We start from the raw sequence: 19,676 nt of genomic DNA, 5'->3' as shown, positions 1-19,676 counted from the left end.
ACAATCCTTTGTTGTGGGGCTGTCCTGTGCATTGTAGGACGCTGGGCAGCACATCCGGCCTCTACCCACTAATGACAGTAGCTCCCTCCTCCCCAGTTATGACAGCCAGAAGTGTCTCCAGACATTGCCCAATGTCCCCTGGAGGCCAAAACCAACTCCACTGCGGAACTGCTGGTCGAGTAACTAAGAGCTGCCATTGTAGGCCCCAGGATGAAGCAGGCTTTCCTAAATCGTTCCCATATTCGGGGATAGAGTGGGCAGTACTGACAGAACCGTAGGGTTTAACCGTAGAAATGGCTTTGAAGGTCATCTGACTCAGTGGTTTTGACCTTTTAATTTGGCTTATTGGGTGGAACGATAAAAGTTGGATTCTCTGCTTAAAGTTTGAGGGTATCTGCCCTTCTTCCTTCCCTCCCCCTTTCTCCCTTTCAGCTCACCTTGAGGCACTGCCTCAGAAATTTCACCAACAAGCAAGGTTAAACATTGTTAAAAACACCTCCTTCTTACAGGTGAGGGGAAGAACAAGGCCGCTGAGAGCTCACAGTGGAACAACAAATTAGAGTCTCGGGCCGTCCACGGACTCCTTCCTTCCATCCTGATTTCCAACCCACTTTTCTTTCCAACACACTTGGCAGATCATTTGTTTTCTTGGAGCGTGTGGGGTGCTGTAAATGTTTCAATAGATCCAGAGAGAGCTTGGAATCAAGCAGAAAAATGCCTGGAATGATTAATCTGCATGTGCCATTAGACCCAGGATGATGGGATGTGGGGACTGGCCACTCGTGGTTGGCTAGGCCAAGGCCTGACCTGCTGGGCTGGAATGGACAAGGCCCCAGCAGTGGGTGATGGGGAGAAGACAGACAAAGGGAAAAGGAACCACTGGGTCCACACAGCAAAGGTGCTGGCTGTCATTGTCCCACGACCCAGCTAGGAGCCACTGCTGTAAGAAGCTTCTTTGGCGTGCAGCCAGCATCTTGAACTTACCGCTTCTCTTCCTCTGGACTCTTCATTTTCCTTCCTTCGAATGGCACCTCAGGAGAATCTTCATCCAGCAGCTGATGATAGACAGCTTCTGCACAGGGTTTTGTTACTTGATAGAGGAGAGGGGCTGCCTGGAAATATATTCCATCCGATATTAAAGAATGTATTTTCCTGATTTATAGTCAGGCTAGGCAAGGTTGTCTGAGAGGCAAGGAACCAATGGGAATGTCCATTTTGACTAATGATTAATTATTACATCTAAAGTGATGTTTTCCCATCAACTGATAGGCTGGAAAAATAGACTACAGCTTGCTAGGTTAGCGCCAAGGGTCACAGATGTTGCCTCTGCATTTTCAGATTATATTATCCATTACAGACAGTACCTTCTCATTTAGAAACATAATTTGTTGTTCTCTCAGACCAAAAAAAAGAAAAGAGAAGAAAAAAAAAGGCTGACATTTCACATGCAAGCCAAAGATTAGAATCACTGCACAGGACGGCATATGGAAGTACATTAGGATGTGGTGTCCCTGAATCAAGGACACAAGGCGGCTTGTGCGGAGAGAGATGTAGAAGGCAGTGACTTCTGATCTTTATTATGCAAATGTGCAGCCCCGAGAGCCAGGCTGTTTAACCTCATCAGGGGAAATGTCACTGATCATTTCAAGCTCCAAATGTAGCACAAGCATTAGTACTATTATGTTATTATTATTATTATTTGCAGGGCATTATGTAAGCCCGAGCCCTCTGATTAAGCAGAGCCCGTACTTGCCCAGACCCTCGGGGGTTGCAAATCAACTCCTCCAGGTATTAAAAAACAAACAAGCAAGTAGATCAGTTTTGTTCTCTCTCTTTAATGTTTGTGGATGGGACGCTTTGCAGATCGGGTGATGGCCAGGCATGGGTGGAGATAGGGAGGATCCCAACGGCCAGTTTCCACCCCCGGATGCTTAATGAGAGGCTGCCTCCTGTTTCCCGCAGGTCTCGTGCACCAGTGGCAGAGAGGTCAAGAAAAAGCTTAAATAAAGCGTGGCACTGGGGCAGGAGAAGGGCTAGATCAGGGGGTGGATGTGGTGAGGAGGACTGGATAGAGAGAAAGACTCTGCAGAGATTAGAAAAGGAGGGACCCTGATGGGGGTGGGGGAGAGACTCCTCTACCCCAGCTCAGACACCACTGCTACCTTCCAGAGCCATAAAGAAAACTGAAGGCGACCGGATCTAAGAGGTGGAGACAAAAAGAGCTTGGAGTCAAGCAACAAAGAAAAGGAAGTGGAGGAGAAGAGAAAAAGCGGCGGCAGTGATTAGTGGCCCAGGGCGACAGAAGGCAGAGACTGAACCTCTCTGACCTCCAGGTGTCAGGACCTGAGCTGGCAAAGCCTCCAATTCCAGAAGACATTCAGCAACAGACATACGGCGGGCGGTAGTGAAATTCTGGAGGAAACAAATGGGCGGTTGTGCGTTTCCCCTTTTCCTCCCACAGCCTGGTACCAGGGGAAAGGTCCAGCTTTAATAAGTCAATATTAATAAGTAACTTTAATAAGTAATAAGGAAGGAGACTGGCTCATTGCATAATTGGAAAGACTAGAAGCTTCTCCACAGATCTTTAGAGTTCCTCTCATCTAGCCCCAGATCCTTTAGATATGAACTCTGCTATCAGGATCCCAGTCCAATTAAATCAGACTTCTTGGGAGTGGGCCCACGTCCATATTTATTAAAGATTTCTAGGTGTTTCGAATGTGCTGCCCTGGCTGAGAGCTGCTGCTTTAGGTTTTGATGAGTATAAATTCCATAAAGGCAGGGATTCTTGTGTGTTTATTCTCGGCTATGTAACCTAGCATTTAGCACAACGCCTGGCACACAGCAGAACTTGCATATAGATTCCCTACGTGAAAGGGTTGTGGGCGAAACAAGGCATTTCTGCAGCAGAAACAAGTCTGTATATAGTAGGCCCTTCAAGGCATCTGTGGAGGGAGTTACCTCCCAGGCCGCCAAGAGCCACGCTCTCAGGATCATGTCTGTCCCTCACTGTGTGAGTAGACATGCAGCATGCTTCCAGTTCTTCCGGAGAGTAAAGCAGAAGTTGTACTCATGGGACCAGCAGTCATCTTTATAGAATAGCTCTGGGGAGGCAGCAGGGGCCCCCTTCCATGGGCGATGCTTCCTGAAGTCTTTCCCTTGTGTTCTGGAGGAAAGCCTCTTGTCTGTTGTCCAGCCGTCTCTGGGGTTGGTCACCACTGAGTAGGAAGATGAGAGGTTGAACATAAAAAGGGAGGGCTCCTAAGTTGGAGACTTCATTGGAGCCCGAACTAATTCAGATTCATTAATTCAGATCACTTAGGCAAACACTGAGCACCTGCCATGTGGCAGGATCTGCGTTGGAGGGGGTGGGCACAAGGGGAAGTCTGGTGTGGTCCCTGCCTCTAAGGAGTGGCCAATGGCAGGGTGGCAATATATTCTGATATCCAAGCTGGGCCCTAGACCCAACACCAAGCTGGAGGTTATTACACCCAGCCCCTGACCCCAATCCACCCCTTCCCTCTGTATCAAGCTTAAGAAGTCCTTTTTCAAAGGGAATCTGCCCCTAATGGAAGCCTAATATGTAGATGGGATCAAAGCACAGCTACCCTGGGGGAAGAGAAGTCAGCTCTCCCATCTCCTTTGCTTGTCCTTCTGTCCCTCTTCCTCAAAATACTTCCCGTAAGGCCTTGGGGTTGAGAACTCAGTCTGAACTTGACTGCTGTAAGAACCCTGTTTCCTAGATCGAGCAAGAGTCCTTCAGTCAGATGTTAGGAGACAAGGGAGAGTGGGCAGTGTCCTCTTAACCCACGTGAGACGGTGCCGTGTGCCCATATGAAACCTTTGAGCTGAGAGACACTTTGGGATCTCACTGTTCATCCCCATTTCCACCAAGCAACATGGCATACGCAAGAAAAAAAAGAAAATATTTGGGAGTAAGAAGGGCCTTAATTCAAACTCGACAGCGTGACTGATGGGCTCTACTCTGGAAAGTCCTCCCATGTCTCATAGCTCAGTTTCTACATCTACAAAAGGGGGACTGCATGAATTACTTAGCAGATTTATTGTGAGGGATAGACCTTAGGGCTATTTTGAAATCCTGTTGTTTGAATCCTACGAAGTTATCATTTCACCGTGGGACTCAACTTTTCAAAGGTACCGGAAGCATTTTCTTTATCTTTGTATTCTCGATCTCTGACACGGTAAATAGCTGGCACGTGATAGATGCTTCTCAGAGACGTCTGCCCGAAGACTTCATCCAGGTAGGGATATCCCCTCATTATTCATTGCACTCAAACCGTCATCACACTACCATCTGCGTGTAGGCTGATTGGGTTATTATCTTTCCCTCCAGCAGCTGAGGAGTAGTCAGTGGTCACGTCTGGTGGTATTTTCTTCCTTCCTGCTCCTGCTCGGGTTCCGGTCAGTGATGAATTTTGCACAAGTGGAGGGGGATCTAGTCACAGAGTCAGGAGACCCGTCCCTTCGGCTGTAGGATGAGAGGGGCCGCATGAAGGGAAGCTGAGGAGGAACACTAGGTGTGGGCTTAGCTCTGAGTTGGTTTGTTGGGGGAGCATCTGATCAGCATCTCTTCAGGACAAAGGCCAGACTGTAGCACTGTCAAGAGCTGGCGAAACAACACATTCAGTGGGAGGTGTAATCAGTGTGCCATCTCAGTCCTTTGCTGCTCGCTCAACTTTTAGTTTCCTTCAAAGCCTCAACGTGATATTTCGTGTGTCATCTATCTCCACACTGGACCGTAATTCCCATGAGATCGGGGCCTTGTCTGTCTTGGTGGTCAGAGTCTCGAACATGCCTGGTACAGAGGTGGTGCTCGAAATACATTCGTGGAATGGAGAAATAAATGAATGGCAGCTGTTTTATTACTACTAGTAGAAGCAGTGGTTACGAGATGAATCGGAATCAACCCAAGCAGATAAAAGTGAATCATCTTTGGAAAGCTCACCAGCCAGGGTAAGAAGGGTCAGAAGCCATTTGAGTTAGCTTCTCGCCGAATTTGGCCTGGGAACCTTTCTTTAGGACTGATGATTTCCTCAGGCCTCCACCAGGAGGCCCTTCATGCTAAACTGAGCAGAGTGAGTGAGGTTTTATGATTGGACAAGGGCTGCCCGGGAGCCTGTGCTGGGGCCCTCGCGGGGAGCGCGGTGGGGGTGCACCGTCTCCCTGGGCTCTGCACCATTCAGAGGCTCCAGACGGCTCGGGCTCTGAGCCAAGCCGCTCGGTTCCAGTGGGAAAGCTGACCTTGGCCAGGAAGAATCAGGAAGAGGCACAAATGACTCATTGTCCCACATCCTCCAAGGTAAAAACCCAGCAGTGTGTGTGGCCTTTGGTGCTGGACGTTATTGCAGGCTTGGCTTCCTCCACAGCCAAAATAAAAGCACTCAGCCAGCCAACAACACATGCGCAGCCTAGGAATACGACCAACGGATCTTTTTCGTTGTCCTGTTCCACATATTTCTCTGCACTTAGAGTTTCAAAATACTGAGCATATAACAGGATGGTCTCCACTTCCAAAAGTAGAGCACGATTTCCTTTCAGAGACTTCAGACAGCCTTCATTTCCAATCAAGGCCATGTGACATTTCATGGCCTTGTGGGAGAAATTTGATATGTTTGCAGGTCACGTGTGAAGGAGGTCTCGTTTGAATGTGCTTTATTTTTATTCAGGAGTTTGGGATCCAAGTCACTTATTTGTAAGACCTGCTCCTGCCACCAAATTTCCACTAGAGGGCACTCTTGGAAAATATTTATCGATATTTTTTTTATTGCTCTAAGAAACGCTGTTTTTTAAAAAGAAGAAGAAAAATCAGTCCGTCTAAATTTCAGACCCAGCCCTTTGCCTTCCTTGGAACTATTCCTAATTCTCCCAGAAGCGCAGCCAGAGAGAGAAGTTGGGGAGAGGACAGGCCGCTGCTTCCCTTCACCTGTCCTTTTGTCCACAGGGGATACAGCTGGCCAAGCCGCTAAGCTGGCCCACGGGCCAGCACCCAAATCCCCTCTGCTCCGCAGGGGGCCCATCCCAGCAGACCAGGAATCACCTTGGAAAGGGGCTGTGAGAGTCGAATTTCGGGGCCTCTGGTTGAGTTCAGCCTTTGCTGAGCTCCTGTCCGAGGAGTCTATCTGCTGCCCTGCCCTGCAAGCTAGCAGTGGCAGGAAATTCTCAGAAAAGCGCCAGGAAGGGTCGGGGGCAGCTGGGTGGCCAACAATTAAAAATAGGGCTTCCGGGCAGGCAGCCATGGAGATCTCGCTCGATATGTAAATAAGTGTAAATAAGACCGAGTCTTGGTGATGGAAGGGTGCTGTGCATATTTTGTGCAACCAGGGCTGTCCAGGGCAGTGATGAGTAGTTTTTTTTTTTTTTTTTCCGCACAGCCCATGTTAGAAAAGTAAAATTTTTTTCCCACCCAAAAAGAAACGGCTCCATTGAGTTCCACTGGTACAGGTGGGGGAGAGATTATTACACTTTTCTTACTCGATGAGTAGAAAAATGACAATGGGTACATGAGAGTGGCTTTTAGCCACTAAAACCTCAATTCTGGGGCATATCTGATACCCATCTCTGACATTTATGTCACCCTTTCAAGTTCAGGTCATTCACTTGAGTGACCTCATTTTATCCTGGAAACGGCTCCGTAAGGTGGGTATTCCCATCGTCATCCCCATTTCAGAGAAGGAAACCAGACTCGAGGAGGAGCAGTGTTTTGAAGAAGGACACACGCAGTGGTTGGAGCTGGGGTAGAAGTGGTTCACTTTCTTCCATGTAACGTTTCACTGAGCTCCTGCCATGCGCCTGGCTCAGTGCTAGCTCTGAATAGGATGCTGCTGCTTCCTTTCTCAAAGACAGGCTCTCTAAACGTCAAGGCGAGCCCTTGGCCTTCACTTGCAAATATTCCTCATTCTTCCAGAAGCACAGCTAGAGAAGGAGGCCAGAGAACACAAAAGCACTTGCTTCTTTTTGTGTACATGGGTGTCTCCCAGGGTGGAAAGAGCTTCGCACAGCTTGGGCTGGGTCAGCAGGGAGTGTCCTTCCCTGGGGTGTCTCATTTACTGGAAGATCAGGGCTGGTCCAGGTGCCCAAGACCACAGCTTGCTTCAGGCCCAGCCTGGCAGGCAGGTGTCCCTCCCGCTCCTTTTGGGAGCCATTCCCTTCCACTGACCTTGGCCCCTCTGTGCACTCCCACATGTGAGCAGACAAGCACTCGTCAAAAGGCTTCTCCCTGTCCAGGGGTTTTGTGCTGCAGGCTTCTTGTTCCATTTCCTCTTTGTGGAGGGGAGCTGAAAGGCCACCTTTGAAAGTGGTCCGGATGGCTCTGGGGAGAAGCAAGGCAGCTGTGACTCCTGAAGGGTTGCCCTGTGGTCTCAGGACTGCAGCGGAGGAGAAAGTCGGAAAGGCAATGAGCAGGGGGGCTGTGGGGCAGTGGTGTTCCAAGCATGCTCTGCAGACCCAGCTTTCGCTGTACTCCATTCGATTTTTTTTCCATGAGCACGTATGACTTTATAACTAAAACCATGGGTGTGCGTGAACACACACGTGCACACAGCTTTAAAACCCAGCTTCTGTCCAGCTTGTCAGGGAAAGTAACGCCATATGCTGTAACAGTGACTGCACATATGGATACAGCCCTCACAGAAATTCAGATGCGGCAGGGAATCTATATTAAAACTGCTGGTATATGTGAGCAGCAACAGATACAATAGGGGGTCATCTCTATTTGATAATAATACCAGTGTGTCCAACAGAGAGTGGGAACAGGATGCACAATGCAAATTGGGTGTTCTAGGGCTTCTTTCTGTTTCAGAAATCTCTGAGGAGAGGAAAAGAAGGCTGAGAAGTGAGAAAGGCAGATGCCACGGTGGTCCTGAGCCCTGTGCTTTTCTCTGTGCTATCGTCTCTTTTCCCCAATTCAACTAAACAAGGGGTAAAGTCAAGCTTAGGTCTGGGGACCCCAGGCTCTGGTCCTAATAAGCAAGGCTGGAGGGACACAGGGAAAGAAGGGGAAGTGGGTTTCCCAGGGACAGAAATGTGGCTGTGGGTTCCCTGGTTCTTTGCTCTTAGAGACAGCTCAGAAGGTCCCTTCACACACGGTGGTCAGGTTGCCACAAGCCAGGTGAACTCTAGAGTAGTGGGACCCACTGCTTACACTCTGGAGGGTCAACAGAGGGGACCATGCAGTCTGCCTCATGCTGGCCAAATGAATCCCTGGCAGCAAACTTGCTGAGGAGGCACCCAAAAAACTGAGTGGGCTCCTTCTGTTCATTGCCAGAGAGTCTTAGGAGGACTGGAGCTTCTTGGATGACCCAGGAGGGGTGTGACTCTGTGGATCTCCCAGAAAGAGTTAAAAAGAAGAGCTCCTGTGATGATGAAATTCTCCAAGGATGGCCCTGGAGTGGTATTGCACTGACGGGGTTCATGGCCATAGAGGGGAGGGGGCTTGCAAGTATGCAGCCAAGTCAGACCATGTTCTGCATTTGTCAGAGCCATCCAGGGGTGTGGTGTGAGTTCCTCCTACTTGGCTGTGGTGAGGAAAGCCCAGGCTGTGGGTATTTGGTAGACACCCTTCTGAAGGTTGGGCGGGGCCTGTTTATGCACAGGAAGGGAAGAAAGATTTTTCTAAGCTTGAAATGCCTTCAGACCAGTGGCTTCAATGTTTTCATGAGGGAAAAAGAGATGAAAATTAAATGTCCTGGAGGGAACTGTCTCCCACCACCCCTTATCTAGGCACTTTGGGGTGGAGCTGTGGTGCCAGCTTACCCTGTTCAGCAGACCCACACTTTCCACTGGACATACTCAGCAGCCCAGGGGTCCCAGCCCAGCCTGGCCCAGCTGAGCCAAGGAGAAAAATGCCTCTTTAGACAGTGTTCTGTTATGATTTGGTCGCTCATTTCTCGATGCTGCAGAATGAGATTTTCTCAGCTGTTCCATTACTTCAAACGACTTGTTAAACAATGTCTTCAGACAAAAAAACACAAGCAGATTAATAAAGTGCTCATGAAAGGGCTGAGACAAGGAGGCTGTCAGACCCACATGCAGAGAACACTGAAATGCAGGCTTGCCTGACCTCAGGGACCTGCCTGACACAAGGGCGGCTGTCGCCTGACTTCTACTCTGTCTCCACAGGGTTGAGAGCTGCTTAGTGCCAAGTGTGATGTGGACACTTGCCTGCTGGACGGAGACAGAAACTCATTTTCCATCTGTCAAGCAACCTGACACAGAGTTGGTAATGATTTTCTGTCAGCCGAGGCCTGGCTGGATTTGAACCAGTGACCCAGAGGTAAAAGGCCCTGATGTAGGGCTCCCTTTACAATAACTGGCCTGCCTGGCCTCGTTATGCCTGGCCCAGTGCTCTCTCTTGCATCTGCCCATGCACTCTCTTTAGCTAGTTGAGTTTTGGTTAGATCCTAACTTAGCATTTGGGGCTGAGTGGTTAAAGTCTCAGGAGGGCAAGCAGGGATGCATGTGTGTCTTGGGAGAATGAGAAACAGAAAGCAGATGAAGGGCACAGAGGCAGGGGCTGTTTGATTAGCCCTGGGCCGAAAGCTACATGCTTCTCCCCGGCTGGATGTCTCATTCTGACCTCAGGACCCTTGCACACATAGCGGCCAGACAGATGGCTCCCACAGCAAATGGTGAAACAAGGAATGCACATTGGGAGAGATACTGAAATCTAGATACTCTGGCCTTGAAACTGTCATCATTATTTTTATTGATTGTTCTCAGGGGAAAAAAAAAGTCCTTTCAGAAACATTTGTAGATTGGTTAATATGATGCTTTCCATTCACCGAATGATAATTGATTCACATGCCACTCTCCAAAAATAGTGTTTCCTAATCTGAAGACATCTGTCCCCCAGAATCAAAAAAGCAAGCTGGAGGGCCTTACAAGTTAACTCATTATTCAACAAGCATTTATTGAGGTTCCTATCATCAGGCAAGCATTCTGCTGGTTATCAGGGTTACAGAGATAAACAAAACAAGGTCCCCATCGAAAAAATGAATTATTTAGAGGGAGAGAGAGATATGTGGACAAGGGTAATTTGGCACAAACCTGACGAGTGGTAGCATAGCAAGTGAAGAGATTCAGTAGGCAACTGGTAACCGATCCTTGTGTCTCATGGTGGTGGGGGCTGTGGTGGAATCCTAAAAATGGGGAGTCATTAGTGCTGAGGTACCGGCCATGTCAGCAACCCGGGTGGAAATCCAGGGTTCCTAATCTGTAAAATGGGAACAATTAGATCAATGTCAGAACTGTCATAAAGATTAAATGGGGTAATCCATGTGAAGCATTTAGCAGAGCACTCAGCACATGATAGGTGATTGATAAGTGTCAGCAGAGAGTGCCGTGGATCGGAGAAAGGTACTCCAGGAGGGGGAAAAAAACCCCAACATTTAAAAAGGTATTTTAAGACAGTGGCAGTGGGATGAAGAAGGCGGAGATGAAGGAGAGGATTCGTAATAGAATTAATAGTCTGTAATAGAATTCAGACCTACCAGACTACTGAATATGAAAAGTGCAGGTAAAGGTGGAGGGGAAGTCTCCAGGCCTGGTTGCTGTGCCAACATAGGAGGCTGGCTTGGGGAGGACTGAGTGTGGAGAAAGGAAGAGGTGGCTGGCCTTTGCTTCAGGGCATAGGGGGTTAGAGGTGCCTTGAGGACACCCAAGTGTGAACGTCTGAATGTTGTCAGACGTGCACTCAGGGCTACAGATCTGGGAGCTCTTGCTGGTTTACAGAAGGTGGCTGATGCTGTGACAGTGGCCCAAAAGTTCCCACTGGAAAAGGCAGGAGGGTGGGAGGGTGGAAAGAAAAATCGGAGACCAGAATTCCTGGAAATGGTTAACCTCAAGGGGGTGAGTGCAAAGGGGGCATGTGAAAGGGACAGCCAGCCTTTCCAGGGCCATGGTGGCACCCAACCGAGTGGAAAGGGAACATTTCAGCCTGGATGCAGTAAGCTTAAGGAAAGGCCCTCTGAGAAAGCTTTGGCCACCGTGCCTGCTCTGGGAGCAGCTCCCAGTTCAGAACTCATCCCAGGCAGGCATTAGTCAATGCGAATCAATATGGAGGCAGTTCTGTCTGTCAACTGCTTTATCCGATGGTTCTTAGCCAGACTCAGGGTTTTTGGGGAAGTTGGGCAAAATTTCTCCTTGGAGTTCTTTGGAGAAGGCAGAAAAAGGCAAGACCTGGACGGCAGTGATGGGCAGGGAGGGCCTTTCAATCCTTGCCAGAAGCCGGGGATTGCAGCAACCATGTTAAAATTCAGAATCAGGTACCCTCATTAACTGATGAAGTAAGACTCGTGCCCTGGTCACTTCCTGACTTGATTAGTGACATTTAATGGACTTTGTAATAGGTCTTTTGCATAATTAGAAGTCATGCAGAATCGAGCCCGACGCCTGACTCTACACGACCAGTGCGGTTTACCCAGGTCCCATCCGCTGTTTCGCAATAATAGCTGCCACTTAACTGAGTTCCTGCCAAGTGGCAGGCGCTGTGACAAGCTGTTTGCGGGGATTATCTCATTTGATCCTAGCAACAAACCTAGGATGTCACACAATTCTCTTTGGCTTCATGAGCAGAGAGGTGAGCTGTACAAATGGTATTTTGCCCCATGGTCAACATGCGTGGGACTTCTCAGGTAGGGCTGTGGGGGCGGCGGCTGAGGGGGAGGGGCACCATCAGAATACACCGCACGTGAGAAGCTAACGGCAGTGGGGACCAGGGCAGGAAGTCGTGGGAAACATGAACTGGTGGAAAAGATACAGGATGAGTTTTGAGCACGTTGGCAAAACCAGCCCAGGGCACCACACCAACAGCACTGTGAACATCTGGAGTCAGAGTCTAGAACTTCAGCAGTGCGCACAAATCGATACGGTTGCAAGGATTTCACATTTGGAACAGTGGGCAACGAGGGAATGATTAATGTCCATGGCTGTGGCCAGGATCGATCTCTTCGGTGTGTTGCCTTTTCCTATCAGCAGACTCTGAGGCCTGGTCTCACAATTTCTGAGTTGTTGAAATCATGGGGGGGACCATCTATGACTCAGCGTGGTTCTGTGATTTCAGCGGTCTCATCTGCACCCATGTTCACAAGCACATGGGTGCTGATGGATCCTTAGTGATCGTCATTTACTTTTTTTTTTTAATTTTTAAAAAATGTTTATTTATTTTTGAGAGAGACAGACCATAAGCAGGGGAGGGCAGAGAGGGAGACACAGAATCCGAAGCAGCTCCAGGCTCTGAGCTGTCAGCACAGAGCCCCCCGTGGGGCTTGAAGTCACAGACTGTGAGATCATGACCTGAGCAAAGTCGGACGCTCAACCGACTGAGCCACCCAGGTGCCCCAATGATGGTCATTTACCATTTAATGCAGTTTCTCATAATGGGCTCTGTAGACAAATTTTCCAGGGTGTATGAGAAACTTTTTTCCCTTTTAAATGAGGTTATGTTTAACTCACATTTGAGAAACTGTCATATCTTGTAAATAAGATTAGTTGCCTTACTAGAGAGAATAAAGTCTTGTAAGACCTTTTTGTTTATGTCTATATACAAACCAATGATAGGATAATAATCATACTAATCTGTATCTAGTCTTTATAGTATGTTAACACTTCTATAAGGAAAACTATTTTTTATGCATATAAAGTATTCACTAATTCAGATCGACCCAACCTGATTTAGCCTGAATTATTGAGGGCTTACTGTTCTGTCAAAGCATAGAAGATGAAAGTTGTTTGCTTATCACATCTGCAATGTCACCTTGGAGAGTTAATATTTACACAGCTATGAAGTAGTGTATTTCTCTGAGTAGCTCGATGTAGCTCCACAGTTTTATTCAGGATCGGAACAGCAATAAAAAAGTCAGTTTTTCCTGTAAATTAGTAATGATCTAAATGTAGGGACGAGCTCTCTCATAATTTTGAAGCTTCATGTCCTACCCATTAAGATAACAATCGAGAAAGTCAACATGTATATTCTAGACACTATTCTGAGCCAGGCACTGTGCTAGGCACTGTAGAGAAACAGAAATGAAGGCCTCACTGCAGGAGACAAATGAAAGTAATGACTAGACAACGCAAAGGTTTCAGAAGGCTTGAGGGACAGGTTCTAAGGGCATGTTACAGGGAGCAAGTCTAGCACTGGCTGGGGAGGCGGGAAAGCCTCATGGAGGGGGTGGCATTTACAACAGCCTGCCAGGGCAAAGAGGATTGTTAAGCCAAGGAGGCAGCCAAAGAAGAACAAAAAAATATGGAATTCTACACAAGGTAAGGCGCTCATAAAGACACACTGCGTTTGGAAAGAGCATTCCAATGTTTCATCTTTTCTATCCCTTGAGAAGATGACAAGGGGGCCTGAAATTCGAACTGCTTAAATTTGGTCCCTTCTCTTGAGTATGTTTGTCTTTCGGTCCTCACTCCTGTTGCAGAGAAAACAATGCTAACAAAAGAAGCAAGGGCTAATTTTGGATGTTAACATTATGCTGCGGTGGAGGTATTGATATGGGTACCTGGGAAGATTATGAAGCTTATGTGTATTTAACCACAAATGATGTAATAATACTGGAATGAATCAAGAGAAATCTAGAGAGACTTAGAAGGCCATAGCAGTGTATCTGAAATCAGGTTAAAAATAAGCCACAGGTTCTCTTGTGATTTTGGAAACATCTCTGTTTAATCATAGAATTATTTGCATCTTCCATTCATCATAAATAACCCACTTCATTAACTTCACCAATCCTTTTGTAAAAATTTGGTATTTAGCATAAACAAACACTGAACATTAGCCAGAGGTGTGTTAAACAAAATAGGGAAGAATTTTTTAAAAATACAAAACTGAGAAAAGGACACATGAAAAGATTAACAGTATCACCCATTAAAAAAATCAAATTTCATAACAACCATTAAAAAAAAACAGGTGGAAAAACGAGTAAACATAAATACAATGTATTTCCTTCATAAACACATTTAGATAAAAGAATGCATAAATGGATAGCCTGACAGTGCATAACACAGAGCAAAATATTTTGAGATGAATAATTAAATCCCAATAAGCATGAATTAAAAATAAATTTTGATTTTATTTTTTATTCTTTATGGAAAAATATGCCACGGTATTTGTGTAAAAAAAGAAATGGGCATAAACCTATCACTAAAGCCACCAAAATGCACTATGTAGAGATTATTTGAAAACAAAACATTTTTTAAAGCAAAAGATAAAATGTTATAGCATTTTCAGTTGAACCTTATCCCATTAATCACACCTACTATAGGTGTTAGATAATAGAGGTAGATAAGTTGGGGCAAAAAAAAAAAATCAGTATTCTAATCTAGAGAGAAAGATTTTTATAGCTCAGATGGACAGACAGACAAGTCCATCTCCTCTGAAATTCAAAGAAGCTTGAGGGAACAAAACATGAAAATCTTCCTGTGCTCCATATGTAAGCATCAAAGGTATCGAGCAAAATTACTGGAGTTTTAGATATAGGGACATTCTTGGCAAATAGCCTGTTGAACAAGGATTTTTGCAGAGTCTGGCACTAGCCTTAAAATTTACAGTGAGGATAACTCTCGTGAAACTTACGAGGTTCAATAGTATTGAAATGGTCAGAAGTTACAGAGATGAGAGCTGGTCGAGACAATAATATAAATTTACAGTACTGATAAAGCCGGTAAGTTTCTATGGAATGATTTTTGTGTTGCTGACCAGATAACAACTAAACAGCTGTTGAGGACAGAGTCAGCCTCTGTGAGACCCAGGATGCCAATACCGTCTATCAGATCAAGGAAGGACACGCAGAGAGGATGTGACAGAATGCTGTGCAGGAAGCAGAAGAAAATGTTCCCCTAATTGTATATATTACTTTCTTCTCTAGTTGGGTCCAGTAAAAGTTTGCTCAGCCACAGTAGAAGCAAACATGAACACTCTTTTGAAAGCCGATGCCCAATTGGGACATCATTTTATTTGGTATTTTGGTTAATGAATGTTTTTGCATTTTCTGTGCCCAGTTTTCTTTCCGTATGTGTATATGTAACATTTGCTTGTATCCATGACCTTTATATTTTTATTTATTCATAAGAGCAATATGGTTTAATTCTAAAAAATTGTTGCAAACGTTTGTCAAATCTGCCAAGGAAATTTTCGTCAATAACTTGTCTCAAGTGCCTTACGTGTGCTTAATTCAAGGATGTAACAGGCTGCTTCCGGCTAAAAGGGGCAATTTGTGCTCAGACATCTGTGTAACAAGAATAAATTCTGGTCTCAGTTGTGGAATGTGAATATAATCTACCATTAATTGTTGCTGTTCTCCAACTGACGGTAACATTTTTGTGTCTTACATTTGCTGTTACGAGTTTGGGAGTGTGCTGGAAAACAGGTAAGAAAGAAATTATGGCAGAAGAAGGGAAAATATGTGAAATATAATTGTAAAAATCCTGAAAACTGAGTCCTGTAGTTTACCTCAAAACTTCCCTTACTTACAACTCAAACATCAGGCTCTTTCTTTGAAGCAGCTTATAATAAATTTAAGACATATAACACCGCCATCTCTTATAATGGGACTGAGGAGTTTCTGTGTGGAAACTATTTGAAGGAATGTCTAAAAAATGATGTCAAGAAATGCAGATAACTTATGCTTTTCAGCATCTATTCAATCTATGACCCCTGCTGAGTTGATAAGGAAGAGGCATGTCACAGTTGTAGAAAAAAAGAATCACACAGTAAATCAAAGTATTCATGAATAAGACTTTGGAAATTTTCACTGTCATCAGGAGGGCATCTTCCTGATGGGGTGACCTCATTTCAAACAGCACAGTAACTAGAACAGAGTTGTATTGCACCAAAGGTGGCACAAGGAAAGCATGTTTGCTTTTTGTCACGGTGACAGTTTCCTGTGGTAGGAAAAATAAATAAATAAACCACTCCAAAATACAGCACCACCCCTGGCAGTAACCAACGAAGTAGGTTTTGGAAATAACGCTCCTGTCAAATACATTTTAAGGCACTTAAACTGTTATATCATATTTTTGTGTAGAAAAATAAAATATGCATCGAAGCAACATTCACAAGTACGTGTCTTCGGAACTGTTTGTGTGTACAATCCTGTACATATATACATCGCTACACGAAGGGCGCCGTCTTCATTATACTGTTGGCCTCGTCAACTTCACTCCCTGTAAGAAAGGACAACGTGATGTTCAGAATTGGACAGTATCTATGAACAAAATGAAAGCATCAATCAACAGCAGATAATTTATGCTACTAGAAGGAAGAAGCAGCCCACCCCGACAGCCTCACATAACCAGTGATCCAAACCTCCAGACACAAACAGACCCATCTGCCCACCTCACCGGCCGGCAGACTTTGTCATCTCCCCAGCCTGACCTGGCTACTCACACTGTCCCACCAAACATAGATGGTCGCCATGCGTCTCAATCACTATTATTTGTAAAGCAGAGGAGACACTCATGGATATGATTGACAGTTTGTATTTATTTTGTGGTCAAATGGGATGGGTAAATATTCCAAGCCTTCTGGATTATTCTAAGGTAGCCGATACCTCCCTTGTTTGGAGGAGTTCCCGTGCAAAAGGAAAATGAGCAGCGTTGTCCAATTTTGCCTCCCTTTTGGAAATGCTTCAGTTACTCTGCAGAATAAATCCCGGAGCTTTAAAACAATTTTCTGTTCACTACAACTACATGTTTTTGATAGAATATTAGGATTTTCAAATAACTGTCTTCATTCTTTGTCAAAATGTATGTGTATGGATTCTGACCAACAGCGCACATACACATCGATAAATATAAATGGAAGTTTTCAAGAGGGATAAATAGTAAAAGAAATAAAAAGGTACTAAACCGCTCCTCTACCAACTCAGAGTGGGCAGATCGGAGCCCATAGTGGCACCCAGTACAGAATGGGAATGGCTAACGTTCTGGTAAATGACAGAATAAATGAAGGTGCTGGGTGGGCTAGCTTTTTCAAGTAGGATCCTGGGGACCTAGGGCGCTTCGTATAAAAGCGATGTTCTATTTTTGTCTGGGAGGTTCTTGTGGTATTGGGGCAAGATTCTGGAGGCCAAATAGACCAGGGTTCTAGTCCTCACTCTAGCACTGACGAAGCCACCCATGTAGCCTTGGGCAAGTTGCTCAGCTCCCCAAGCCTACTTCCTAACCTGTACAGTGAGACAACAGAGCTCGCCGCCAAAGGTGTTGTACATAGTAATGGGCAGCGATGACAATAAGGATGCTTACAGCCGCTAGCTTTTATCAAACACCTGCCATTTAACCCTCTGTAACTCTAAAGAGTAGATATTATCATTAGTCTCAGAGTGGCAGAAACTGAGGTACAGAGAAGTGAAGTACGTGCCCGAGGTCACCCAGAAAGGAGGTAGCACAGCCCGTAGGCTTTTCAAGGTCCACACTCCGAACCAGGTAAATGTTGGGATGCGCTTGGCACACAGAGCTCAACGGGTGTCGTGTGGCTCTTCCATTTTCATGACGCTAATGACACAACATAGGGCACTCCCCTGCCACTGGATGTCTCTTTTTGCCTATGCTTCTCCTGATAACAGTTGCCATGCTGTGTATAGGCTCAGAGAAGTCCTGTAAGGTCTGAGCTGCTGGGAAGGAGACAACTCTGTGGATGCTTCGATGGTATATTGCAGCAACTAAACTTTGTGTGAATCACCTGGCCGATTTTATTTGGGCTGATAATTTAGGAAATAAAATCTACAGATATCAAATAAGTAACAAGACTCTGAGCTAAGTGTAGTGAAGTTGACATTGTGTTTATTTTGTTAATTAAATTATTTAAATGCCCAAACACATAGTTTTGCTGTGCAAAGAAGTTATTAGGTGTCTAGAATATTAAAAAAATAGACATTTTAGATAAACCCAGGTGCTGTCACATTTATTTATTTAATTTTTTTAAAGTTTCATTCATCTATTTTGAGAGAGAGAGAGGGAGAACACGAGCAGGGAAGGGGCAGAGAGAGCGGGAGAGAAAGAATCCCAAGCAGGTTCATGCTGTCAGCATGGAGCCCGATGCAGGGCTCGAACTCATGAATCATGAGATCATGACCTGAACCAAAATCAAGAATGGACACTTAACTGACTGAGCCACCCAGGTGCCCCAGGGGCTATCATATTTAGAAAGGCATGTGAAATCAGGACACATATGAAAAAGACAGGGTGGGGGAAAGATGGTGAACACCTGAGAGGAGGGGTACAGATATTTTGAGTATATTCACCTTTACCCATTGCAATTTGCCCTTCAATTAACCCTCAGTCTTCCTTTTCAAATAAAATGGATCAATGCATCATTATTATTACTGTGATTAGTTAAGAAAATATGTACTTGAGAATGAGAATATGCTAGCAAAACTTAAAGAATATGAACAGCTAAGATTCAGAAATAGCATTTCAATCTAATTTGGATTTAAATGAGATCTTGCCAGAGTCTTACCTTCTGCCTTGACACCATCCAAGACTTTATCGTTGGCACTAACACACTTCCCAGAAGGATCTGAACTGGGTGGTATATGAGCAAGGGCACGGATATTAGAGAGAGGTGCTCATGGCCTGCGAACACTATCTTCAGCATTGGAATTCCTGATGGACAAAGAAGACAGAAAATCTAGAGGCAAATTCAGTCTGTCATCAAACTAAAGACACACTCCAATAAAACCGGAACTTTGTACGGGGTCATTATCATCTTTCCCCCCGAATGTATTCATAGGGAATGTCTCAAACACGTAATCAAATCTTTCCATCTTCCTTTCACTACATAGCTCTTCCCAGAACAGATTAAAGCTGAAAAGGTGATCAGTGTTCAACGGCACCAGTAATTCCCACTGCAAATTAGCAGCCTGCCTACCGAGGAGAGGGGAGAAGAGTTGCTTCTCAGAAGGCTGAAAAATAATAGTAAGGCAGAGGTCCAAAATGGATCCTTCCGTGCTTAGTAGTGAAATAGACTGCTGGTGTTTAGGAGGGAGGCCTGCTTGACACCATTTCAAAGTCCCAAAAGTTCACTCTTGAGAATCAAAAGGATATGGTAAGATAACATACGATATATATCGTTATAAGTAGGAGGATACTTTTGCCAAGTGAATGTTAATGAAGTCTTTGCCCCTTCTCCTTTGGCCAAGGATCCCAAAGCTCTTTACGAGCTACTGTGTACGGCAAGTGAATTCCAGAATGAGTGCTGAACGTTTAAGCCCCACAGTGAAAGTCTTAATGGAGCTCAGGTAAATGAACACAGCTTTGTGAACCTACCACTCTATAATACCAAGGGCAAAGTCTGCAGATTTTGTAAACAGCTGCCTATGTGTGTACCTATTAGGCTTTTATAACAGAAATCAGACACCGGCAATTTGACTATTATTACCAATTGTTTCAATATGGCCCAGTTGTCAGAATTACTGTGTATGTATGTCTGCTTTTTCAACGGAATGGCTTTAATAGCTTAGCTTCCTTCTTGTTTCTTTGAGAACAGCCTCTGGAAAGGACTCAAGGTCCTAAACATGCACAATGATGGCACATAAATAACTTTTTATTATAACCCACTGAGGAAAGCTCTGCTTTTTCAATTATTTTTACCTTCTAATAAATTTCAAACCTTTATGCAAAAATGTATTTCATAGCTGCTTTCTTTTTCATAGCCTCACAAA

The 19,676-nt window shown here is 45.3% G+C and overlaps 1 protein-coding gene across 2 annotated transcripts in view; it reads right to left on the bottom strand.

Annotated features, from left to right (window-relative positions):
* Positions 1–13,680: 13,680 nt before the first annotated feature.
* SLC10A7 (solute carrier family 10 member 7) overlaps positions 13,681–19,676 on the bottom strand; it is a 250,502-nt gene continuing 244,506 nt past the window's right edge. For both annotated transcript variants that reach the window (XM_042935361.1, XM_042935362.1), the window contains 2 exons: positions 18,473–18,618; positions 13,681–16,179 (listed from right to left, as the gene is read on the bottom strand). In XM_042935361.1, the coding sequence (XP_042791295.1) occupies positions 16,150–16,179; positions 18,473–18,618 (176 nt within the window). In that variant the 3' untranslated portion in view covers positions 13,681–16,149. The remainder of the gene's footprint in view (positions 16,180–18,472; positions 18,619–19,676) is intronic.

The sequence above is a fragment of the Panthera leo genome, chromosome B1, assembly GCF_018350215.1.
Source record: "Panthera leo isolate Ple1 chromosome B1, P.leo_Ple1_pat1.1, whole genome shotgun sequence".
Classification (NCBI taxonomy): Eukaryota; Metazoa; Chordata; class Mammalia; order Carnivora; family Felidae; genus Panthera; species Panthera leo.
Note: the sequence above shows the minus strand (reverse complement) of the source record. Positions and strands in the feature narration are given on the sequence as shown.